The following is a 26837-nucleotide window of genomic DNA, read 5'->3' as shown; positions in this document are numbered from 1 at the left end:
CCTCAACGGCTCCAAATGCTCTGAATCAGTCTCCCCTCGAGCCTTCCTGGAAATCAGTAGGAGTTAGAATATTAGCTATCATAACTCATTATTTTCCAAAACTTCCTGGGGCTTAACCTCTTCAAAGTCTCTAAGGATATCCTTTCTCTTTAATTTCACAATGACCTTGCACCTCATAGCTAATAACATTATATCAGCAACAGCTAACATTTATTGAGTACTCACGATATGCTAGGCTCTATGCTGAGTGCTTAACCTTCTTTACCTCATCTAATCCTCACAATAACCTTGAGGTCAGTACTATTATTCACTTCCACATTACAGATGAGAAAAGTGAGGCTTAGAAAAGTTAATTTGAATATCTCTTCTGTTCTCAAAGTCCCAAACCCTTAAGTATTCCTTCCAATTTTAGGTTCTTGTCAGTTTGGACAAGAACTCAGGAAAAAAAAAAATCATATGTACTCTCCCGAGTTACTTTTTACCCCTTAAAGCTTTTGGTGAATTTGACCTTCACTATTAAAAGGGAAGGGTGCTCTACAATAGTGGATCTCAAACTTTAGTGTGTATCACGATCAATGGGACAGCTAACGTTAAAACACAAATTGCTGGGCCTCAACTCTCGAGTTTCTGTTCTGTGGACTTGGGACGGGGCCTGATATTCAAATTTTTAACAAGTTCCCAGATGCTGCTGTTGCTGGTACAGGGACATGGCTTTATAAGAAGGTAAAGGGAAGCAATCCTCTCTCAACTTAGCTGTCACCTTCTCATGTGAAAACACTTCTCTACAGAGTACTTCCAACAAGAGAGACACTTAGGATTTAAAAACACCTTCAGGGTCTGAAAGCTAAGACTTCATCCGCACTCCACAAAGCCTCCAATGTCACCAATGACATTAAGTGGAAATCCAGAAAAAGGAAAATTAAGGACAGAACGATTGTAAATTCTGCTCAAGAACCTCTTATCCACATTTTACTTCTTCAGCCTAAAAAGTGTTTCCTTTGGATCTCCCAGGGCAAGAGAAATGCCAAAAGAGAAAGGAAGTAGATTGTTTTGTAATACTGAAAAAACAAGGACAGGCTCTGAAAATATAATAGAATTTTGCCCTACAAACAGAAAATTTCAAAATGCTATAAATTCCTCCTATCTCTCCTTTGTCACACTATCTTCCCTCTCAAAAGAGCTACTGCTCTTCCCCAAGACTGACCCAAAGTCTATACTTTCTTAGATAGCTTAAACACTGATTATGCCAATGTCATCTAGGATGAATAACTTCACGGAACAGGATTTGTTAAAAATGTCTCCTCAGCCAGCCAGGGAAGCTTCTTACTGGGGTGGGTGCTCTCAACCATGACTAAACTGTACCGAGAGAAATATATTTTAAAATATTAATATGGTCTGGCACCTTCCTGATGCTAATCCTGCCAAGCCCATTCCAATGGCACAACTGGGAAATTAACTGAAGAGAAAAGCAATCTTCTCTCTGCTCTCTACTTTCAGATGCTCCTCCTCTACAGCTTTGCCATGCACAGACTCATTCTATACACATACACAGAGATAGAACATGTGCACACACACAAGTAACTCTCAGCAGGAACCAAAAATCAAAGCCTAACCCCATGGTTTTTAAGTGAGCAAGTCCAATTTCCTTCTTTGTAGCCCTTGACACATGCTGGCCGGGAGCCGTCTGGATTTTTTTCTGCCTTATTCCTGCACCAGAAGGCTCTGCACTGCAGGTCAGGGGATGATAAGGAAATGAACAGTGTAATTTCCAAGGCCTCTGAACGTGGCCCTGTCAGCAGCTCTGGAGGCGGGTTACTCAAGCATGGCTTAAAGAGTGAAAACCACAGAGAGGAGGGCTCAGACAGCCAGCAGTGGCAGGATCTTAGCTGTGTATGTTACTGCCACCTCCAGCCTGAAAGCCCAAGCCCTGCTGCCTCCCTGGATGAGCTCTGCTGGTAAAAGCTCTTATACTCAAATGGCAAAAATGTAAGTTCGCACTGGGGGTGGAAGATTAAGGACTAGGACTTAGATTTTCCATGCACTCTTGTGTAGAAACAAAAACATTTAGTGCTCTTCCAGCGTACATGAGATTGCACATGCTGGCAAACCCACAGTAACATCTATCCAACATACCCAATACCCCACACCAGGGATAGGGCCAAAAAGGAAACTCAATTCATATGAAATCTGAAATTCAACAGGCCACTTCAATATCCTTTGGAGCCAATTTTGGTCTCCCAACCCTCCCAACCCTGCTATAAATACCAGGGGCTTTAGAACACATCACCAACATGTAAATTTCCCAGCCCAGGTTTGGAACTTCTGAGCACAGTGTTTTCTGAAAGTCTTAGCCAATATGTTTATCTATTTACACAGGGCTTCCTATATAGGTAGAATGTTGTTATATTTCAGTCCATTATTGCCTAGGGCAGACTGAGACATATTTCAAATCAAATCATATTTTTCTTTTTTCCTAATATTTACTGAACGCTTCCTATGTGCTGTTCTAACTGTTTTATATGAATTAACCAATTTAATCTCACAACAACCCTATGTAGGAACTATTGTTTTCCTCATTTTGCACATGAGAAAACTGAGGTAGAACAGTTAAGTAACTTGCTCAAGATCACTCAGTTAATAAGTAGCAAAGCTGGGATACAAACCCATGTAGTGTGGCTCCAGAGTTTATGCTTTTTTTTTTTTTTTTGTGAGGAAGATCAGCCCTGAGCTAACATCCATGCTAATCCTCCACTTTTTGCTGAGGAAGACTGGCTCTGAGCTAACGTCTATTGCCAATCCTCCTCCTTTTATCCCCCAAAGCCCCAGTAGATAGTTGTAAGTCATAGTTGCACATCCTTCTAGTTGCTGTATGTGGGATGTGGCCTCAGCATGGCCGGAACAGCGGTACATCAGTGCGCGCCCGGGATCCGAACCCAGGAGGCCAGCAGCGGAGCGCACGCACTTAACCGCTAAGCCACGGCGTCCGCCCCAGAGTTTATGCTCTTAACCACTAAGTTATACATAAGAGTTGATGTGAAATTTAAGTTTAGAAGGCTGGTATTTTAAGTCAGAAGTGGCTCCCAATGCCCACCTTACAAAGAAAATTCACAACGGTTCTCAAATGTTAAAGTATATAGCAATTATCTGGAGAGTCTTCTGTAAGTAGAGATTTCTGGGCTCCTACCTCTAAAACCTATACAGCAGATCTGAGGTAGGGTTCAAGAATCCACATTTTTGGCATTCAGGTGATGTGATGCACATGGTTTTATGGGCCACACTTTCAGGAACTCGTGCTCTAGATAGCAAACTTTAAGCTCCTCAAAGAACAGGAACCATCTCTGTTTTATTCACCAGTGTATATCCAGCACCAAGCACAACACCTGGAGTCTAAAACGCACTCAATGGGGGCCGTCCCTGTGGCTTAGCGCGCGGACTCCGCTGCTGGCGGCCTGGGGTTCGGATCCTGCGCGCGGACCGACGCACCGCTTCTCCGGCTACGCTGAGGCCGCGTCCCACATACAGCAACTAGGAGGATGTGCAGCTATGACATACAACTATCTACTGGGGCTTTGGGGGACAAAATAAATAAATAAAATTATAAAATGCACTCAATGTTCTGAATGAATTAAAGGTGATAATGGTATCCAACAGTATATCACCTCTTTACAAAACAATTAATATCCACAATACATTTAAGGTCTGTCTATTAGTGATATGTCCAGGAAACACCAGGGCAGGGACTTTTTTACTTACCTACAATTGCCAAGTAAAGACAGAACTGGCAATGATTCAACGATTACAATGAAAATCTGACTGAATGCAACATTCCAGAACACACACATACACACACACGGTTCCCGCAAGAAGTCAAGCTCAAAGTAGCAGTTTAAAAGTAACTTTCTTGGGCCAGCCCGGTGGTGCAAGTGGTTAAGTGTGTGTGCTCTGCTGCGGAGGCCCGGGGTTCGCCAGTTCAGATCCTGGGCACGCACCGATGCACTGCTTGTCGAGCCATGCTGTGGCGGTGTCCCATATAAAGTAGAGGAAGATGGGCACGATGTTAGCTCAGGGCCAGTCTTCCTCAGAAAAAAGAGGAGAATTGGCATCAGATGTTAGCTCAGGGCTGATCTTCCTCACACACACACAAAAAAAGAATTAAAAGTAACTTTCCCTCTTTATATATAATAGGATAGGTTCAGTGCCAGCTGTAAATGGTTGGTCTTGCAAACATTATCACCTTACCAAGAAAACCTAAACTCAAAGATCCTTTGTTTACTGAGTGAATACAATGTTAAAACCAGTATGAAAAACAAATGAAATCAGTCTTAAGAGTATCTGGGCATTTATATCCAGTGTTTCCAAGGTAGTCTTTAAAGTGGGAAAATAGAGAATTCCTCATAACAGTTAAAGATTTGTTAAAAATCCTAGAGTAACAATATGCCATTAGAACTTGGTAACCAAAAACCTGGTTTGTACGCTTGGCTTTGCCATGGACTACCTGTGAGATCCTAGGCAGGTCTTAGTTTCCTCTTCTATAAAATGAGGAGATTGGACAAGATAATTTTTCTCTGGGCTCTCCTTGAGTTACAACACCCAGATGGAAAACAGAGCCGCTGAAGAAAAAATAAAGCAAGCTCAAGCGCCGTTGTAGTTAGAGAATGCATCTCTGTCCCACATAAATATCAACTTCTTTTAAATTTTTTCCATGAAGGAAAATGCTTGAGGTCATCTGGCTTCAGGAAGCAAGGCTGACTGCTATGCCACCAATAGCTGAGAAACAACAGCTAGCGAAGGAGGAATGTGTTAAAAGAGAAAGCCTTGGATCAGAAGGAATAAAAGAGACCTGACCTTGGTTGGGCAATGAGGGATTGCAACACGAGAGAACTGAGCTGGAAGGCATAAACTAGGGCAGGAAAACAAAACCAAGGGCAAAGGAAGATGCTCTTAGAACACAGGATATGATAGCAAGCATGATCAGAAGGCGAAAGAGCAAAGAGCACACTTTATCATTTTCTTTGTATCCTAAACTAACGGGGGAAGTGGTAAATATATGCAGCATTCTGAGAGCAGCAGAAGCTGAGACAAACACGGGCAAAGCAGAGTGCAGAGTGTTCCTACCTTGCAAGATCAAAATCAGCAGCTAAAAAGAGGCAAGGGGAGCTTCTGGTTGCAAACTTCTGGATCCTTTAGCCACTAGAGCCTACAGGTTACTTCATATGATCTGGGAAAAAAAGGATTCTCACCTTAAACTCCTGGTTTAAGGCCTGACTCGGACAGAGTCGGCTTGGATAGATCTTTGCCTTCTGTGGTTTGTAAATTCTTTTTTTCTTGCTTGTCAGAGTGGCAATGCAATCACTAAGCTTGGGACATTCAGACAGGCACACTCCCTCCTCCCTACCTCCCCTTCCATCACTAACTTAACCTATCAATCAAACCAAAGGCAAGGGAATAGGCAGGAGCCGGAAGGCTCTGTCTTGTTTATTCCATAACACTCTCTCCCCCATCTCTTCAGCTGGCAGGAAGTATGAGGCAGGAGTGTTCAATAACAATTCAGGGCAGCAGGAGTTGCTAAGAGCCATCTCTGGTCTCTCCTAGAACTCTGGGCAATAGCACAGTGAGCCCTAGCAGAGAGAGGTGTGGTGGAGCAAAAGTGGGATTCTATGAAGGGAAATTCACATCTTTGGCTGAGAGAAAATTCCCTCAGCCATAGTCTGAGAGAAAATTCCCTCAGCCATAGTCTGAGATATCTACCTTGATGAGAGAGAAGGTCCTGAGGTAGATAATTTGAATATTCAAATATCCCTCATTAGCTAGTAGTAGACATGTGACAATTCTATCCTACACCACAAACTCCATTTGTCTTCTCTCCTTTTTCCAAGGGGGGTGGGGGTGGGGAGACTCCAATCAAGACACTTTCCAAAGTTTACGAGTTTTCCCTCTTCATGACAGTTCCCAGCTCAGAGTATGTAATTCTTAGATTATATCAAAACATCTGTTTTGCTGTTTTGGTTCTGTTGGTTGCCCCCACATGGAAGGAACATTCCAAACCAGTTAAGCCATAGGCAAGCCCATATCTCAGAGAGAAAAGTCTTCAAGAAATTTTCAAAGACGTAGCTTATAAGCTACAGTACTAATCATCAAACAGTGACTGAGCACCTATTATGCCCCAAACCCTGGGTTCCTGGTTTCTCAAAAGCTGCTCCACTGCAAGATTCCTAGCCTTCTTTCCGTTAACTTCTGTCTTCCCCTCCTTCCATTCCAGAAATGCTCTCTCCCTGCACAGTGTTTTCATATCCTAGCAACTTCCAAACATTTATTTAAATAATTATTTATTTCAATGGTCAAAGGCTTTATGGAAAGGCACCCCTAGAGCCAGACTGTTCAAAACAGTTGAGGGAACAGGGAAAGGAACTGAGAAAGCAGGTTCTTGCCTACAGTAACATCAAACTGCACAGCAAGTTTTCTGCTTCTAAAAGTACTTCCCAGCAATTTTATCTTTCTTCCAAAAACTGAAGCACAGTCTCTCTCCCTTTTCTCTCTCATTCCACTGCCCTACTCTCAGTCTCCTTGGGAGACAAAGCTTATAGCACAGCTACATTATTAATGGACAAACCTCCCTGGCACCAAGGTGTAGTCTTAGCTTGAATGTATTGCATCTTTCAGCCTAATTATAATCTGAAGGGCAGCCACCCAAGCAGTCCCTGCACCCTTAAGAGAAAATGGGTTCCATTTGCTTCTCTGATGGAGACTATCATGGACATTTAGACTTAAATCCAACATGAAGCTAAGCATCATTAATCCTTTCACCCACAGACTACTACTGCGTTTAGAAGACTGCAACATGAGTCAAGAGTTCTAAACAGAAAGGAAAATGAAGGCCACTCTCAGAAGTGGCCACTTTCCAGCACAGGAAAAACAATGATTATGAACACGGATATATAGCAAGAGTTTACTGAAGCCAGATGTAGGGAACAGTCTAATGGGTCTGGAACAGAAGCAAGAACTCCTAGTACTCTTAGGCCTCTTTAAAACAGTATTATCCACCTGCACCCCAGAGAAAATGGTAAATCTCAGCCAGCACGGGATGAGCCATGCCAGTAACCAGCTGGAACTTGACTCTACTGAGGTGGACTACAGCATCCGCCACCTAAACACAGGCAGCCTCTCTGGCCGCTGCCACTGGTAAAAGGGAATGAACCATTGCGTTATTAGTGGAAGAAAACTCACAGCCCTGTTACCGGGGAAGCCCAGATGTTGCTAAGAGCTACAGATGTGCCAGAGGCAAGACTAAAATACCTATAGCAAAGAAAGTGCAACCCACCACTAGAATCCAGGCACTGAGAGAGCACCACCACCCAAACATATATATCCAGCCTCTATTTATAAACACTTACATATGGAAATAGGTATTCCCTGCTGCAGCTGATATAATAACAGAGAAATCAATTTATACTGCATCTGCTAGGATCAGCTGAAAGCACAGAGTGAACAGAACACAGAGCGGAAAAGCAAGAGCCAATGAACAGCTCATCACCAGGCCAGCTGCTTTGCAGGAAACTGTAAGCTGCTGAAGTTGAAGGCAGCCTGAGCTGACCCTAGACTCACATCTACTCTGCTTCAACTCTGCAAGCTCTATTTCCTGGACATGAACTAAGATCATCTTCCCAGAGGAGGAGAGTCCCTCCTGGGGCTGCAGGCACCAGTCCTTCCAAGTCAAGCAGAAGGCAAGGTATCATTACACTGTTTGGCAGCTGTTAACACCAGGAGACTTTGATTCCCAATAGTTGAGGGAGATACCTGGCCAAGAACTATAACTTTAGTGGCCAAAGAATCTCTTTCAAGACCAAACTTGCATAGCCATAACACTATCTCATAAGGCCTGATTAAGTACCTCTTAAGACAGTCAGTATCTCCTGCTCCCTTGTTTACCTGCCCCAAACTGTGCCCCTTTGCTCTTTGGTAGCCACCAATAGAACACTTGGTAGATATCATGCCATGAAACTTATTTAACCCATTTCTCTTCCAGAGACCCAGCAGAATCATTTATCCCATTAAGAACAGCACTCAACCAAAAGCCTATCAAGTTTCCACTTATTATTAAGTTTATCAATGACTTTGAGGATGAAAAGCCAGACAAGCTGGGAATCACATAAAGGTTGATGCCAGCCTCTAGCAACAAATGTCTTAGGTGGGACAAGGACAAGATGGGAGGTTCTCAACCTGATTTATAGAAAATTCATTCTACAAGTAGCTGCCCCCAACAACAGATATTCTTCTCCAAAATGTCCAGGTCTGCTGTTCATGAATCTGTAGGGAATTCCCTAATTTAGAACAAAACCACATTATCATTATCAGCTGCTCTGACCTTACAATTGGTCTTTACCCACAAACTAATGAGCCTCCCACAGAGTGCACACAGCATTTGGCGATTAGTCCAGGGCAGTTCTGACTGGCAATGGGCAGCCAGATCTGGCCACCTCTTACCTTTTCAGACTTGACTTTCTTTAGCGGGCGACACTCATTCTCCCCTTCCTCTGGCTCCAGTTTAGCTCCCAAAGGATTGAGCGCTGCCCCAGGCTCAACAGCTATACTCCCAAGTGGCTCCACAGCGCCTGTATCCACCCCTGCACTTCCATCGTACTGACCACCCCGTCCTCCCAAGGGAACTGGCTGGAGGACCCCAGGATCCTTTTCTGAACAAGTTCCCACTCCTTCGCTTCTCTCCTTCTTGCTCTTAGATGAGCTGTTCTCCTTCTCCTTTTTGGAGCCGGCTACACTGCGGGATGCCTTAGCCGCCTTCTCTGAGCCCTTGGGAGCAATAGCAGCAACCAGGCTTCCTGCATTGGCACCATCTCCTGAGCGTCCCTGTACCTCTTTCTTGCTAGCTGCCCCCTCACTTGGAGTGAACAGGGAAGTCCCTGGAGTGGGTTTGCTAGCGTCTTTGCCACTCTTATTCCTTTTGGATTTTGATTTGCCTTCCTTCCCTTGAGGACCTGGTACTGGGGTCACAAACTTGATGTTGTCTGGTAGTGTGGCCACAGCATTGGGAGCCGGTATCCCCACCTCCTTTGAGCCTGACATTTCCAGTTTCTGCTGGTCCTTTTCCAGATCGGCGTCCAGGTCAATGATGAGATTCCCTACTCCAATGTCCCATTCATCCCCACTGTCGTATGTCTCAACCGCGTTTGCATCCACTCCTTTCCCTCCGGAGGCTCCACTGCTCAAGGACATCTTAGAGTCAACGTCCCACCTCAAGATTCAAGGCTCTTCCTTGCCCCCAGCTTTCCTATTTTCAGCTTCAGCTATGTTCTCAGACCTGCCACATTGGTCAGTACATGCCCAGTGGACAACATCATTGCTGGAAAAAGAAAATTTAAAGAGCTGTTAAAGGAAACAATACAAGCAAGGAGACAGCTTGAAATCAACTCCCACACAAAACAGACCCTTCCTAGGCGGCTATCACATCACAGTGGACAAAACACACAGGTTCAATTGTATTTCTAACCAAGTCACATTTGACCAAGGGAAAAGTTAATTCCCACTCCATCTCCCCAGGAAAGAATACAATATTTCCAATTGCCCAGAGATTCTGTGGTAAGTCTTAACTAGAAATCCTCTAGAGTTAGTTCCCATTCCCAAGAGACTTATGTCTACTACCATGGCCAGCTGGCAATCCTCCCTCAATACAGGCCCTGGCACATCACAGATTCAAGCTCTAGCACAACTTTACTCACACCCCCTTTCTCCTTGCTTCTTTTTGAATTATCAGAGACACAGAACATGGTCTAGCAAATGTCTTAAAAGCCCTCTACTAAGAGGGCCTGTCTCTACTAACAATATAGACTTCTCGTTATTCTACTGTTGGAGGGGGAAAAGTCTAATTACGGGTAAGTAAGAATAAAAACGAAAAGCAAGCAGAACTGGGAAAAATACAAATCAGGGTGGGGGCAAAAACTGCAACTAGAGGAAACAATCCTCGGAGAGGACTCAACCAATCAGCTTGAGTTAAATCAGCCTTATTAAACTCCAGGTTTCAAATTATGTCTAAATAGCAGAATTCAGTGTGGCCTTTCCCATAGGCATTCCCAAATGCCTATGAAGACACCAAAAAAAATAGAAAAAATTTTACGCTATCAATAACTGAACACTACTAAAGAAACCTAACACAAGAATGTGGAACAATTCTCCACATTCTTATACAAGATTGATGGCACTGTATTGATAAATACCAGGGCCTCACCACATGAAATAGAGATTGGCTAAAAAAAGGGGGGGAGGTGGTAAAAACGGCAATTTATATCTTTCCTGCCTCCTGACTAACAAGACCTGGGGAATATACCACCTAGAAAATCTTGCAGCCAACATATACCATCCAGGTATTACTTTATGACAAAGCCAAAGAGTTCTGTTTCTGCTCACTTCCCTGACCACCATCTTTGTATACCCATTTAGAAAATAAGTTCATAAGATAACAGCAGAAAGAGCCAATGGTGGCACAATGAATCCTCCAAAGCGGATTTCTAACAGGTAAACGCTATAGATAGGACAGAGACAAGACAAATCGCACTTATTCACCTACTCTCTTCAAGACAGTGTCAAAGAACCAGGGTGCAGTTCCAAGAAAAGATGTCATCCTTAGAGAGCAAAGCTGTACCAAGTGAAAGCCTGCTAGCAACTGGAATTTAAGAGAGAAAGGTGGGGCTGCCCCGTGGATTAGCGGTTAAGTGCACGCGCTCTGCTGCTGGCGGCCAGGTTCGGACCCTGGGCGCGCACCGATGCACCGCTTCTCCGGCCATGCTGAGGCTGCGTCCCACATACAGCAACTAGAAGGATATGCAGCTATGACATACAACTCTCTGCTGGGGCTTTGGCGGAAAAATAAATAAATAAAATTATAAAAAAAAAAAATAAGAGAGAAAGGTGTGCAAATTGATTGGCCATTTTAGCTGTAGATCTGAGAAGAAAACACATCCTTTACCCAAGTAGAGAGTGTAGTGCCAACAGCAACCAACCACTGCTGGCATCAAGTCTACACAGATCTCAGGTCATAAAAGGATGAGCAAAAAGTGTGTGTAGGGGGAAACATGATGTAGGAACTATGGAAAAAATGCCACCCACAAGGTAGAGGAAACACAATCCTTGAAGAGTCAAAGAAATGATACCTCTGAAAATTATCTAGATTTCTGAAGAAATTTTTAGTAAAATGTTTGGAATTCTCAACACTACACAATGAGATTTGGCCTCCATGAAATAGTAGTGTAGTATGTATTTGTTCGTACATTCAAAAAAATTTGTATAAATTGCCTATGTGCCAGGCACTAAACTAGGAGCTGGGAATACAGCAGAGACTAAAAAGTGAATAAGACAGTGGAACATGGTACTGAAAATAATTCTATAATGAGAGGCAGAGGGCATTTCTAGAGAAGGGAATGCAAACTAATCTGCACTATAGAGAATTATTAAAGCATAGTTCTTCCCAATATCTAATTTTTTCCAACATCATAATTTATCACCTCTGCAATCTTTGCAATTGTGGCTAGGCTTAGAGCATAACCCACATTCATCTAAGGTTTACCCACTTTCCTCCAGAGCTACTATCATCAGTATGTAATTTAACCATTAAAACAACCCCATGTTTGTTTATCCTTGGAAAAGCAATAAAACTTTCAAAAGACCTTCCTCTAAAAACAAAAAACAAAAACCTTTCTCTAGAAAATAAGATGGTAATGGAAGAGAGACTCTGCAGAAGCATATAAAGGAAAGAATATAGAGTAATTGTACAGTAAAATGTTAGTGCTCACTGACAGCTTCTGATAGTTCTCACTCCACTGTATTATCAGGATAAACAAAGTATGCCAGTAAGGAAGAGACAGCATTAAGAAGATAATAGGCTGAAATGAAAAGATACGAACTTAGATAAAAGGACAAAAGGATATGATACTTTAAAAAAAGGAAGATGCAAGGAAACGAAAAATGCAATACCAATTAAAATTCATGTGGGCCGGCCCCATGGCTTAGAGGTTAAGCGCGCGCGCTCCACTGCTGGCGGCCCGGGTTCGGATCCCGGGCGTGCACCGACGCACCGCTTCTCTGGCCATGCTGAAGCCACGTCCCACATATAGTAACTAGAAGGATGTGCAGCTATGACATACAACTATCTACTGGGGCTTTGGGGGAAAAAATAAATAAATAGAATTATTAAAAAAAAAATTCATACAGAAATGAAAAAAGCACAGAACTGAAACTGTGGAAAATGAATCAGTAAATTTTAAGAAAACTTGAGATATGTTTTCCAGAATGCAAAGGAAAAGAACAGCAAACAGAAAATAAAGAAGGAAAGAGAGAGATAAGGCATTTAATAACACTGAAAGGAAAACTGAAGAAAAGGCTAGAACAAATGAGAGGAAAGCAACCCATCAAGACATAAATAACATCTTGAACTGAAAAAGATCTGGCATGCAGACTGAAAAGGTTCATTACTTTTTCAGCAAAATCAATTTAAAAAGCCAAACTTGCACACATTCTGGCAAAAATTTTAAATTACAAAGGACAAAAATTGGGCCAACCTCAGACTGCTCTGCAGTATTAAATGTTAAAAGAGAATGAAAAATTTACAGAATTTTGAAGAGAAAAGGTTGTTGGTCAAGAGTTTTACACTGAGTCAAATTGTCTATCATGTGTAAAAGCGACAGATTTTCAGTTATATAAGAACACATAATATATCTATCTTGTTAAAAATTATCTGAGGCACCAAAATGAGTTCAGTGTAGCATAAATTTGAATAATTCTTATAAACTCAAATACCAACTGACTTTTGTAATCTGAAGAGTAAACTCAATGCAGACATTAAAAATTATTCCTGAAAAAGACAAGGCAATATCAACGCTTATAATAAATGTAGAACCTCAAAAAGTTCAGCCTTAACACCAGTAAGGAAAGACACTTCCTCAAATTCTCCTTGTCCCAATTCCATATGTCACGGCAAATTGCTTTGTTTTTTTCTAGTAACAAGAAATAGTACCATTACATTTTTTTAAAATTGTGCTTCTTCTCAAAAGGGAGTTGGACACGAAAAGAACTTCTGATGGTCTGTGCTCTTTTCCAGGTTCCACATCTTAAAGGAGATATTCGTTAAATGGAGGGAAGTCCAGAAGAGTAAAAGACCAAGAAGCCATTATAAGAGGAAAGGTCTTAGAAACTGGTATTCTTTAGTCTAGAAAGGAGAATACTGAAGGGAGACAAGCTAGTTAGCTTCAAATATACAATAGCTGCAATGTGGAAGACAGACACTTACGCTGAGGGTAGAAAGAGGACCAGCGAGTAGAAGTTACAGAAAGACAGATGTTTAACTCAGGAAAAAATTTAATAACTTGAGATTTCCAACAATGGCCCACAATGCTTAATGAAGCCATATCTTTATCACTGAAAGTATTGTGCAGAAAAAGCATAACCACCTGTCAAGCAAATTACATAATTAATTTCTCTATATGTGGTAGGGGGTAGTCTGGACACGCCTCGGGCCTTTTTCAAATCTATAATTCTATTAATGTACCTATCAAAAAGTGCTTTCCCGGGGCCAGTCTGGTGGTGCAAGCGGTTAAGTGCGCGCGCTCCGCTGCGGCGGCCCGGGGTTCACTGGTTCGGATCCTGGGCGTGCACTGATGCACTGCTTGGCAAGCCATGCTGTGGCGGTGTCTCATATAAAGTGGAGGAAGATGGGCATGGATGTTAGCCCAGGGCCAGTCTTCTTCAGCAAAAAGAGGAGGATTGGCAGATGTTAGCTCAGGGCCAACCTTCCTCACACACAAAAAAAGTGCTTTCCCCACTAGAAACCTACCCACAATTTCTGAATGAGTAGGATGCAAACAAAGAAAACATCTTGAGGACTGATCTTTAGTGGTCCCGATGTTTTTTAGAGCGCCACTGTCCTCTTATTTTTGCAAGTTTACGAGTTTTCATAATTATAACTTTTCAACCAGGTGACTTTTCAGAAATCCAGCTTTCCAAACCCAGCAGGCTTCACGGTAACTTTGGTGGTACATTTCCAAAGATACACTGTAAAATTGCTGAGGATTTTTTAATCAGCCTGGCTGCAGCAGCCAAACCACTTCCCATCTGCGCCCTACAGCATCCCTGCCTTTACACAGTTAATAATCAACTCTTGGACAGGTCACTGCAGAGATGTTTAACCCCAGGAGGTAGGGTAACTAACATGCTAGCTGGAAATGAAAAGCACCGACCTCTTGCTTCCATGGCAGAGAAAGTGCAGTATCAGGAGAACCAATACCTTACAGAGACCACAAGGCATTTTCAACTTGCAAAAGCTTCTGTAAATATTTTCCTCTCCTCTCCTTCTGCCTAATTGTACTCCACTTCTCTATTTAGGACCATGATTCACGAGACTCTGGAAATACTTGTCAGTACCACTTGTGCTTTGTTCCTGCAACTGATCACCAAAGAACTCCTCTCTGCATGGATATAGCTAAGGGACCAAGATATGTCATGATAATCATTCCCCACACCCTGTACCTATAACAACACAAGTTCAAATCCCAGTTTCCTCTCTGGAGCCCAACTCCATCTCCCAGACTCCCAGCCCACAGACTGGTCTGTAATCATACATTTCAAGTCATTAATTGCTTTTTTTTAGAGCAAATGCCATAGATCATACCACTCCCCTACCTCAGGAATGAACAAGGCATCTCTTCAAGAAGCCTAAGAATGAGAAAAAGAGTCTTCATGTTAGGTCTCTGCCCCCACACAGAGGACCTAAGCAGTAACTGACCCTACTTATGACCAAACATAGTAACAGTACTTCTCTTTCCACCCAGATAAAGCTCTGTATCCATCCTAGAGGGCTTCAAAGAGAGAGCATCTCTTTAACTGCCAACTACTCACAGATAATCTGGTTTAAGTAGCAAATTGTCCAATGCTGTTCTACTGTAAATCTATCTGGCCTCCCCTCTTCCTATGGGTTTTGGATCAATCTTCTTATAGGCTTTGGCCTGAGCAAGTGACAGTTGTGTATGAGTATGTATAATCTGCTTGGGACTACACAGGTCACACACATTTGGATATGAGGGTGATCTGTCTGGTTAGCTTTGTAGTTCCCTCCAAAAGCTGTATGGACAAAGAAAAAAAATACTAGACTCAATTCTAGGAAGGTAGCATGGTGTAGGAGAAAGAGCACTGAACTTAGAATCAAGAGATGTGATTTCTGGACTCAGATTTCCACTGACCCTAGCTAGGTTGCTAGCCAAGTTGCTTCATTAAATATTAATTTTCTCACTACAAAATGGAGGAGGATCCATCATGGTTCTAAGCATATTATGAGAACACAAATCTGAAAAACATAAGACAACTCAAAAATATAAAATGACTCAAATATTTTTTTTTAAACTGTTTTTATTATTTTTTTTTTGTGAGGAAGATCAGCCCTGAGCTAACATCCATGCTAATCCTCCTCTTTTTGCTGAGGAAGACAGGCCCTGAGCTAACATCTATTGCCAATCTTCCTCCTTTTTTTTCCCCTTTTTCTCCCCAAAGCCCCAGTAGATAGTTGTATGTCATAGTTGCACATCCTTCTAGCTGCTGTATGTGGGATGCGGCCTCAGCATGGCCGGACAAGCGGTGCGTCAGTGCGCGCCCAGGATCTCAACGTGGGCCGCCAGTAGCGGAGCGCACGCACTTAACCACTAAGCCATGGGGCCGGCCCTCAAATATTCTTATAATGTTCTGATGTCTGAACTTAAAGAAGACTCTTTCACAGTTATACCTTATATAGAGTATCTAAAATATTTTTTAAAAAAAGGAAAAATGGGGGCTAGCCCGGTGGCGCAGCAGTTAAGTGCGCACGCTCTGCTTCCGCGGCCCGGGGTTCACAAGTTCAGATCCCGGGCGCGCACTGACGCACCGCTTGTCAAGCCATGCTGGGGCGGCGTCCCATATAAAGTAGAGGAAGATGGGCACGGATGTTAGCCCATGGCCAATCTTCCTCAGCAAAAAAAAGAAGGATTGGCATCGGATGTTAGCCCAGGGCTGATCCTCCTCACAAAAAAAAAAGGAAAAATGTTTTAAAAAAATTTTTACAAATTAAATTACAGGTAGTACTGATATCCCCTTGAGTTCTATGAACAAAAATGACAATTCTTTCTTCTTCCATGAACTCAGTGGTCCGGGTTTTCCCTTTAGGCTACTGCTACCTCAGATATGGCTCATAAAACCCTACTCGACAGTATCTGACAGGAAGACTCCATCTTCCTTCAAAAATCCCTCAGGACCAAGGTACCAATCTCAAGGCTCATAGTTTCAACATCTGGACTATTTCTTTTACCAACTGTTCCAATCCACTAGATTGTTGACCCCCCTAACAGGAAAGGCCTTCAAATCTAAATTGTCTGAGGTTCACAAGGTCTGATGCTCCAAGGAACTGTCAATACACCAATGGGATACAAGAAAGTTGCTAGAAGAAAACCATATTATATCATCTTCCCTGAATTCCAGATGATACCCTGAAATTGCATCATACTTAGCCAGCCTCAGGTGAGGCCAGTACATGTAAACCACCCTCAGTGACTCTGAGCTTACCCAACTGGAATAATAGACATCTCCCTCTCCACTTGCCATACTTCATAGGAGCTCACTAAAAAACTGAATTTCCAATTACGGCTCTAAGGAGAAACAATCAACTTTCCTTTGGGTCTCTCTCTTAATTTATTACATTAATTACTATAACAAAGGAACTGTGTCATCTCCTCAAGTACCATAGCTCTCAGCTTATTTCCCCAATGGGGATCAGATAAAGACAGACCAATAGTGCCAATTTGAGAAGATGGATCCAATTCAACATGGCTCATCTGACCATGTGTCACCTAAGGACAGAAGAGTAAAACTGTAGCATCTCTCAGTCCCTGAGTGTTTATAAGCTGCATCTCATGAACAGTTTTATGGTCCTCACAGGCTGCTGTTCTCAAAGATTATGAGGCTTGACCTCTTTTATTTCACATAAGCAAATGACACTTCTACCAGGACATAGCTATTCAACAGGGCTCAGGTTTAGAGCCTTGGTGTTTGTTGATACTGCTCTGTACCAGCATACATCTCACAATAGGCAAAATAGAATACTGAATATGTAAATAATTCAGTCCCAACCCCATAGGGATTCATTTGGTGGAACTGGTCCACAGAGAAAATCCTTACCAAGGCCTATGTGGAAGAAGGCCAAGAAGAAGGCAAAAATCATGTAAACAATAAAGAAAGCTCCACCATCCCCTCTCCCCTAATAACTGGAGGGGTATGTAGCCCTTCATAATTTAGTTCTTATCCCCAGAGGTAAACTGTCTGTGCCAAAGAGAAAGAGATGATGCCAGATTCTCAGGAAAAAAGTGAACAGTGGAGACAGCTTAGGAATTAGATTTAAGATGTTAGCCCTCTACACAGAACTGTTGTGTCAAAGCTTTTCTGTATCTCAATCTCCTCGTCTCTAAAACAAGGAATAATATCGGTCAAGTTCATGGGCATGAGGGAAAGGAAAAAAACCTAAGCATTTTCCAGGAAATACGAGGAATTATCTTCACGTTTTTTTTTGTAAGGAAGATTAGCCTTGAACTAACATCTATTGCCAACCCTCCTCTTTTTGCTGAGGAAGATTAGCCCTGGGCTAATATCCATGCCCATCCTCCTCTACCTTACATGTGGGATGCCTGCCACAGCATGGCTTGGTGAATGGTGCGTAGGTCCACGCCCAGGATCTGAACCTGGGCCAGGGCCACTGAAGCAGAGCGTGTGAACTTCACCACTATGCCACTGGGCCGGCCCCTACCTTCGCTTTTTATATTCGAGAACTCACTTCCCTTCCTAAATCTCTAACATTAGAACTACTATCTTACAGTAACTCTGAAGAGTAGAGTAAGAAAACTTCTCTATCAAAAGATAGTATCGTGGCTGGCGTGGTGGCATAGCAATTAAGTTCACACGTTCCCCTTCAGCTGCCTGGGGTTCGCTGGTTCAAATCCTGAGCGCAGACCTACTCACCACTCATCAAGCCATGCTGAGGCGGTGTCACACATAGAAGAACTAGAAGGACCTACAACCAGGATATACAACTATATACTGGGGCTTTGGGGAGAAAAAAGAAAAAAAAAAGAGGAGGATTGGCAACAGATGTCAATCTTCCTCAAAAAAAAAAAAAAAAAAAAGATAATATCTATACTACTAGACTATCCAAAAAAATGGTGGAATCCAGGGCCAGCCCGGTGGCGTAACGGTTAAGTCCGGCACACTCTGCTTCGGTGGCCCAGGTTCACAGGTTTGGATCCTGGGCATGGACCTACACCACGCATCAAGCCATGCTGTGGCAGCAACTCACATACAAAATAGAGGAAGAATGGCACAGATGTTAACTCAGGGACAATCTTCCTCAAGCAAAAAGAGGACGACTGGCAACAGATGTTAGCTCCAGGCCAATCTTCCTCACCAAAGGAAAGAAAAAAAATGGTGGAATCCACATGCACATCCTTAAGGATATCTAAGCTATGTCTACTTCTCCAGCCTTGTCTGATAGCCACACTGTCCTCTGCATCCCACTCCCACCTGACCACCTCATGGCATTTACTTTAAAGACATTCCCTATGCACATCCTTTACCTCTCAAAGTGTGTGATGATTTAACATTTGTTTCCTCCACTAGACTGCAAGCACTGTGAGCACAGGGGCTGTATTTCTTTTGCTCACCATTGTATCCTATGAACAGTGTTCGGTTTGCAGGTTTGCAGTCCTCCCTCAGTAAATATTTTAGTCAATAAATGAGTGAATGAACACTGCTTTCCTCAATGGGCAGAATCATAACAGTGACCAGGCTGCCAATTCTCCTCTCCATTCTTACTTCAGCTTGATTTGTCACTAGTTATACACTGTCTCAAATACCTGACAGTCTTCAAATTTACTAGAACAGAGTGTGGATTCCTCTCTCTAGGATAAAGGATGCAGATTCACTAAGAGTCCAGGGGAAGAAAACAAAGAAAACAAAGCAGTGCCCATATTTCTTAAAATGTCTAACTGCTCGAGAGTATTCTCAGCCTTTAAACAGTTTCATCCATGCACAGTTGCTACCCAAAATAGGGCTAGTCCACAAATCAAGTGTTCTGGACATAACCAGGTTGTGGGAGCCCTCATGTATATACTTAAATTTATGATAAGTTTTATCAGACTTAAACCACCCAGTTGTCACATTTTAAACACTGTCAAAGCTGACAGAAGACAGAAAAGTGGTCATGTCTGGGAGGGGGTTACTGAATGGGAAGAAGCATGAGGGAACCTTTTGGGGTGGTGGAAATGTTGTATATCTTGAACTGGATGGAGGTTATATGGCTGTACACATATGTAAAAACTAAGTTGTACACAAGATTAGTGTACCTAATGTACTTTATCATATGCACATTATTCTTCCAAAAAAAGTAAAATAGTAAATACCTACAAACAAGAGAACTGCATTATTGGATCATGGTCCTAGTCCTAAAGTAGCATTTTATGTGATCATGGTAAAAGGGAATCATGCCATCAGTCTTCATAGGTTAGGATATTTAAGGGGATGGAAAGAAAGGAAGGAAGGAATGAAGGAAAGAAGGAAGAAGGAAGGAAAGAAAAGAAAAAGAAAGAGGGTGGCTTAGCGGTTAAGTGCGCGCGCTCCGCTACTGGCGGCCTGGGTTTGGATCCCAGGCGCGCACCAAGGCACCGCTTCTCCGGCCATGCTGAGGCCGCGTCCCACATGCAGCAATTAGAAGGATGTGCAACTATAACATACAACTATCTACTGGGGCTTTGGGGAAAAAAAGGAGGAGGACTGGCAACAGATGTTAGCTCAGAGCCGATCTTCCTCAGCAAAAAAGGGGAGGGTTGCATGGATGTTAGCTCAGGGCTGATCTTCCTCACAAAAAAAAAAAAAAAAAGAGTGGGTTAAGCAATAAAGACATTTCATTAAAAAAAAAAACAAGTGGTTGGACTTGCTGCCTCTTTTTAAATATAATTCTTGTCTACACTGAAGCTCTTCTTCTATTTTTTATCCCACACACACAGCCAAGATATTCCTGAAGCATAATCTTACTTAACTCTTCCACCTAAAAGAACTTATTATCAAGATGGTTTTTGGAGGCAATGTCATGAGGAACCAGCACAGTGCAACGGAAAAAATCAAACAAGGGAGAAGGCAGAAAAGCTCAATTCCACTCTTTACTCTCCCCTAGATGTGGGACAATCTCAGGCAAGTCACTGCACTTATTTGAGCCACAGTTACTTCACCTGTAAAAAGGTGAGACAATACACCATATACACTGTAATAGTCTCAGTAGAAACTGGAGCAGCACCCTGACATCAAACTCATTAATATTCCTACCACAAAATGAATAAATATTTACTTGAAATACAACAACAAAAAAGGCTATAAACAGCCTCTTAGTTGAAGTCAGGTTTGTGCCTACCTTACAAAAAAAACTTTCAGTTATCAGAGCTTTGGGGTTTTAGAACTGCAGAGAAGGAACTGTGGACCTACAGAAGCGTTTATTGTCAGAAAGTCAGTTTAGTAATACACAACAAAACGTTTTCTCCCACTCCAAAAGTAAAGTTTTTAAAGAGCCTTTGGCCTGAATTTAGCAAAAGCCTTTTCAAACTAAATAATGTCCACTGGTAACAACTCTGTCTACACACAATTGTTAATGATTTGTCATATGTGACTTCTTATGTAAACTAACCCATCCCCTTGGCCCCAATAAGTTACATGAATGGTACCAAGTCATTTCAATCTTTAATTTACAGTTTAACAATTTTCCAATATAGTTTTTAGTTTCTCCACCTCCAAACACTTCTTATGGACAGAATCACATTTGAAATCTACACTAGTCCCTTAGTGTAATGACCACTGCATTACAAGTTGATGTGATATACTTTCACTGAGAGTTCCACAGTTTATTCTTGAATTCTTCCTAAATTCTTGGTTAGATAAATGTGACCTCATCAAGCTTATTGATTTGATCAAGAAAAGCCTACGCAGCTAGAAAAACCATGTGTTGGAAGCATTAAATATGTGTTAACATTTCTGGGATAATTCCTGGGACTTCTTTACATTTTTCTGTACTTTCTGTGCTTTAAAAAAGATTAATTCATGTTCTAATCAGAAAAAAAAAATAGTTAAGCATCTATCATCATTTGACCTAGAAGCTTTAATCTGCTTGGAAAGAGGGAAAAACATAAGTGGAAATTCTCCAATGTTTTCATCCCTGAATGGATCTTTCACATCACGATCAAGTAGTCTTACCAATTTTCTAGCTGCCTTTCCATTTTTAACACGTCTTCTTAAAAAAACAAAAACAAATATAAAACTCGTACCATCAGTTGTGCAAAGAGGCTTATCGAATTCATCTTTCTTTTGCCTAATTTCTAGGTGGCACTCAACCATCATCACTTTGTGGGCTTCTTTGGCCTTGATTGACAACGTTTCTAATTTTTTTTAAAGATGCTTTTTTTCTCTCCACAGTCGCTAAGACTGTGCCAAATAACCATCTGTTTTGTATGGTCCTTTTGATCCCTTACATTTAACATGGACTTCTAATAAAATGATTTTTAAGTCTTTAAACTTCCAGTGGGTTATTTGCTTTTTACAATCTTTCTTTCCACTTTTCCTAATGTACATACTTGATCACAGCTCAATTTCTTAAAACTGAATTTCCATATGATAGATTTCATTCTTCCTCTCCCTGAAGAACGCTGAGCTTAATCAAGATATGATTACTATTAAATAGAGTTGACCTACAGAAACCTTTATCAATTCTTATTTGTTTCTCAAAGTAAAATCCAGGTTATTTCTTTGCTTTGTGGGTTCTAAAACTGCCAACTGCTAAGAAGTAGTTTGTCTTACTCAAAACCAGATCTCCACATTTGCTCTCAATGAAGTATTTAACCAAGCTGAGTATAAATAAATAAATCCCACATTAGTATTATCTGACCTAATTTTGCAGCTTCTCCAATCTCCTTTAACATTTTCAACTCAGTCACTCAGTTATTTTGATTAGGATTGTAACATTTTTATTTAAGCAAGGATTTCAATCCCTATAAAAATGTAATCCCTTGCTGCCTCTATCATTCCTATGAAGTGTATAAACTAGGAGTACCACACTTCAACAATTGAGTCTCCTTCCATTAAGTACCTAAGATGTGAATTAAATCATTATACCATTATTTTGCCTACCAAGAAAAAAGGAAAAAAAATTATAAGGATGACAGAAATGGCACCAATCATGTTTATGTAACACTTTTAAATAAATCTAATACTTCAGATCACACATTCAGGTAAAACATATTATAGATTTATTGTTGGAAGAACATGTCACTTGACCCTTATGTCACCTACCCCAATGTGACCTTGTTAAAACTGAATTCCTTTCTTATAAAAAGCCTCCATAAGAAAAAGAATATTGCGAGACACTGTCCTGCATTTCCCTCTCTGTCAGATAGTGTTAGGGAACTCATTTGAAATCCACATTGCCAGGATTTCTAGCTCTGCTAGGACTGGAAGGGCCTACCAATACAAACCACAGAAACATTACTACCCAAAAAAACAGTTTGCATTAGCAAACTAAGCTATGTTAAAGCACTCTCACTAATAAAGCAATACAAGCTGGTCAGTTAAACTGAGATCCTTTCAACCAGTAAAGAAAAAAACAATATATGCTTCGATTCAACAGCTGCTGGCTTTAAAGTTCACAGCATCAGTAATATGTTATTGTAATACTCAAGCATATGTAGTGAGAATGTATGATTCAGGTTTGATATAGAGCAAATCCTTACAGAGAAAAGCAATGTGAAATGTGCCTAGAAGCTCACCTAACATTAGAACTATATCTGCCTAAAAGTAACAGATTTTTCTCAGCATGGACTCAAGTTCATTAAGAACTTTTATTCTCAAATTATATATATCAAAAAGAGCACATTTTTACAGAATGGCAAATAGGTCTCCCTGTGTACTGCAACTGCGCAAGCTGATGGTCAAAACAGTGTGTACAGGTATCCTGTACCTCAGCTACCTCAAATAGCATACAGTATAACAGGCTGAGAGCTTGATGTCCACAAGCTGCATTCTACATAACCGAAGGACAGAAATAAGATATTCCATGTCTTATATATTAGGGAGGAATTTTAGCTTCCAGCCAATTACCAAAACAGCAGTCTGGCCTAAAGGATTTCTGTTTCCTACAAGCTTCATGTAAGGAAAAAAGGGAAGAGGTAACAGGAAAAATAATGAAGATGTAGAAGAGTTAGGAAAGGGCAAGCAAGGAAACTGTAACAAAATTTACAATACACAAGTCAAACGAGAGCATCTAGACATCATGAGAGATCTTCATCCTCAGGTTAATGAATTAGGTACTGAGACTTCCAGAACATAGCTAGCTATGTGTCAAGAGAAAGTCAAAATACCAAAAACCTGAAAATTCAATTTTTAAGCAGAGTGCACACCCCTTGAAAGCTTATTTTTCAAAAGCTACCCCAAAGTTGCTGAGGCCTCACTAGAAAGAATGAAGGTCATGACACTGGGCTTTTCCCTTTGAGGAAGGAGATAACTCAGAGGCCTAACTCTACCTTACCCATTACTCTAGGCACCCAAGGCATAGTCAGAAGGTTAAATCCCACCCTCTACAAGGCCTCCAGTTCCACCCCTGGTGTCTTCCAGACATGACTGACTGCAATTTTCACTATGATTAACTTCCCGGAATGGCAGCCAGAGGAGCAGCCAGGAGAAAAGAACATAACGAGTAGCTATTTCCCCCTCAATGTCAGCTGGACTGTTCGGAACAACTGCAGACACTGCCTCTTTCTCTCTGCTGGGCAGAAGAGCATTCAGCAATCTCAGGGAAGTGCCTAACAACCCAGTAACATACTGGCACCACATTTCTCAAAGATGCCCATCTGACCATCTTATTTAAAGCTGTAACTCTCCCACCTCTACCACCTACCTATCCCTCCCTCCACACTCCTAATCTCCCTTACTCTGCTCTATTTTTTCCCCACATCACTTATCACCCTCGTAACACTATATTATTATTTGTCATGCTTATTTCTATTTCCTTCTGTTAAAAGATAAGATCCATGAGGTTGGGATTTTTGGTTTATTTTGTGCACTGATAGATCTTAAGCAGCTGGAACAGAACCTCACATATAGAAGGAATCCAATAAATATTTATGGGATAAAAGAAGAAAATAAGAAAAACTAAAAAGACCTCCCAGAGGTCAACAACACCCAGAGGGCCCAACAATGCCTATATTCCTCTAAGAGAACCAGTCTGGTTCCCGTGACTGACCTACACTGCCTCTACCCCTTCTCCCTCCCCCAACTCTTCCATCAGCTAGGATATATGGAACCACAGTACTGCTGCAGGCAGTAAAGACAAAACAAATGCTTGTCCTAGAGTCGAGGGATTTTGAAGGCTTTTGTAATCTGCGCCTTGTTCCTAGGTTATTCAGTTTGGGATAAAATGTATTGAATGCAAGTTACCTTAGCGTGAAAAGAGGCCTGAAAAAAAAATCACAAGAAGTTTCTGTTTTCAAAAATCAAATTCCTAGTCAATTCAGCAAGCATTAATTAAGCATAAAGTTATATTCAAAGCATTGGGCTAGAAGCCACGGGGAAGAGAAGACACAGGTCTCTTATGGAGTTTAGAATGAGGGAAGAAAAAAATATATTCACAAATAATTATAATTAAAGACAATGTGTGACAAAGTGCTATAACAGAGATCCTAGCAAGTAGTTAAAGAGATACAGAGGAAGATGAAATCAATTCTGGAACTAAGTGGGTAGGAAGAATAGGGTTAAGAAAGACTTCAGGAAGAAGATGAAATTTTTTTGCTAGGTTGAAGGAAAGGTCTGATTTTGAGTTGAACACCTTGGAGCAGGGAAGGGCATTCCAATAAAAAAGAGAAAAAAAACTAAGGTGCTAAGACTGAAAAATGCAGAGTAAAGTGAAGGAATGGCTATTAAAAGCAGTGAGAAATAAATGAAATAAGGCTGAAGAAGGCCACGGTTGGTCAGGTTACAGAAGATTTTGAGTACTGGCCTATGTAGGCAATAAGGAGCCATTGAAGGTTTTTCAGCAAGAAGTGAAATGATGAGAACTGTATTTTTTAAAGTCTACACTGGGGTTCCGTGTTACATACTCTCCTAGAGCCAAATCCTTTCTTTTCAGAGCACTTCAGTTCATAATCATACATTCACTAGTTGACTGTAGGTCTCCCCAGCTAGACTTATAAGTCCTGAAAGGACAGGGGCCCTATATGGCCTGACACATAAGTGCTCAATAAACATTAGCTAAATGCATAAATAAAAATTATAATAATTTTGCAGCAGTCTGCAGTATGGAATACAGAAAGAGGCATTAACCATGAGGTTACCGCAATAATATACACATGAAGGCCTGAACTAGGTCAGGTGAAAAAGTGAAGAGAAATGACAAGATATCTAGAATGATCCAAATTTAGTGAATAATTAGATCCGGTGGTGAATAAGCAAAAAAGAACCAAATATGAGTCCAAAGTTTTGTGCCATGGCAACTGGAAGAATTGTAATGCTTAGGAGAGAAAAAGGAAGGCAGGTTTCAGAAATGATAGACTGAAAGTACATTTGAAAGCAGATACCAAGTAGAAAAAATTGTCCCCCTTCCCTCTATACCTTTCAGATTCATATACTTCATAAACTTCACAATTCCAATTTCTCTTCCTACAGTTCCATTTCTGATACCATTCTTTAAGAATCTGCTCTAGAAGGATCTGTTCCAGAACAAAGATAAATGCTGAGTTTTATACCAAACCTCAGAATTTATAACTGAAGTTTACAAGGCACATTCCTGAACATTCATTTCTGCTCACATGAATGAAAGTTCACCCCAACCAAACCCAAAGTGCTCCACCTAGGAATGTTACTAGGAACATTGCTGGTAACATACCAAAAGCCCACTGGCTGTACTTGGTACATAGTACAAAGACCAGACACTGCTGCTTTCCTCTACAAATACTGAACTACAGTCTAAGAAACTACAGGTACCAACATGCAATGTGGTATACCAGCATGCAATGTGCTCTAACTGCAAGGCTCTGGATTTCACTCATGGTGTAGTTTGATTTCAAAGGGTTGCATGGCACTTACTATGGCCACTTTTCAATTCAACACCCTGCGCTTCACTTGATACTTTTTATAAAACCTATCTATAAAACCTACTTATGTTTCTAATATATTTTATTATTATTTTTTTCCCCCAAAGCCCCAGTAGATAGTTGTATGTCATAGCTGCACATCCTTCTAGTTGCTGTATGTGGGACGCGGCCTCAGCAGGGCCGGAGAAGCTGTGCGTCGGTGCGCGCTCGGGATCCAAACCTGGGCCGCCAGCAGCACTTAACCGCTAAGCCACGGGGCCAGCCCTATATTTCTAATATAAATCTTCCTAAAATCTCACATTCAAGTGGATCACTTCCCAAAATAACCTTTAGATTACCTGAAAATTAGTAATGTGCTACAGATGGCTGGGAATAAAGCAAAGAACTCCCAGGACTTTTTGTGAGTCCAAAATGAACAATGGCTCTGCCCACCAAATTTTTCTGTTTCAGATTGATGGATGTTTTAAGCAGATTTAAAAACAGTGAATGCTGGGCCGGCCCCGTGGCTTAGCAGTTGGGTGCATGTGCTCCACTACTGGTGGCCCGGGTTCGGATCCCGGGCCCACACCGATGCACCGCTTCTCCGGCCATGCTGAGGCCACGTCCCACATACAGCAACTAGAAGGATGTGCAACTATGACATACAACTAT

General features: G+C 41.5%; 1 protein-coding gene across 1 annotated transcript in view; it reads right to left on the bottom strand.

Moving 5' to 3' along the window:
* Window positions 1-26837, bottom strand: part of ZNF609 (zinc finger protein 609) — a 206430-nt gene that overhangs the window by 172652 nt on the left and 6941 nt on the right. The window contains exon 2 of the mRNA XM_058541821.1: window positions 8482-9355. Coding sequence (XP_058397804.1) covers window positions 8482-9228 — 747 coding nt within the window. The 5' untranslated portion in view covers window positions 9229-9355. The remainder of the gene's footprint in view (window positions 1-8481; window positions 9356-26837) is intronic.

Source organism: Diceros bicornis, chromosome 5 (assembly GCF_020826845.1).
Source record: "Diceros bicornis minor isolate mBicDic1 chromosome 5, mDicBic1.mat.cur, whole genome shotgun sequence".
NCBI lineage: Eukaryota > Metazoa > Chordata > Mammalia > Perissodactyla > Rhinocerotidae > Diceros > Diceros bicornis.
The sequence above is the reverse complement of the archived record's forward strand: the minus strand, read 5'-3'. Positions and strand labels throughout refer to the sequence as shown.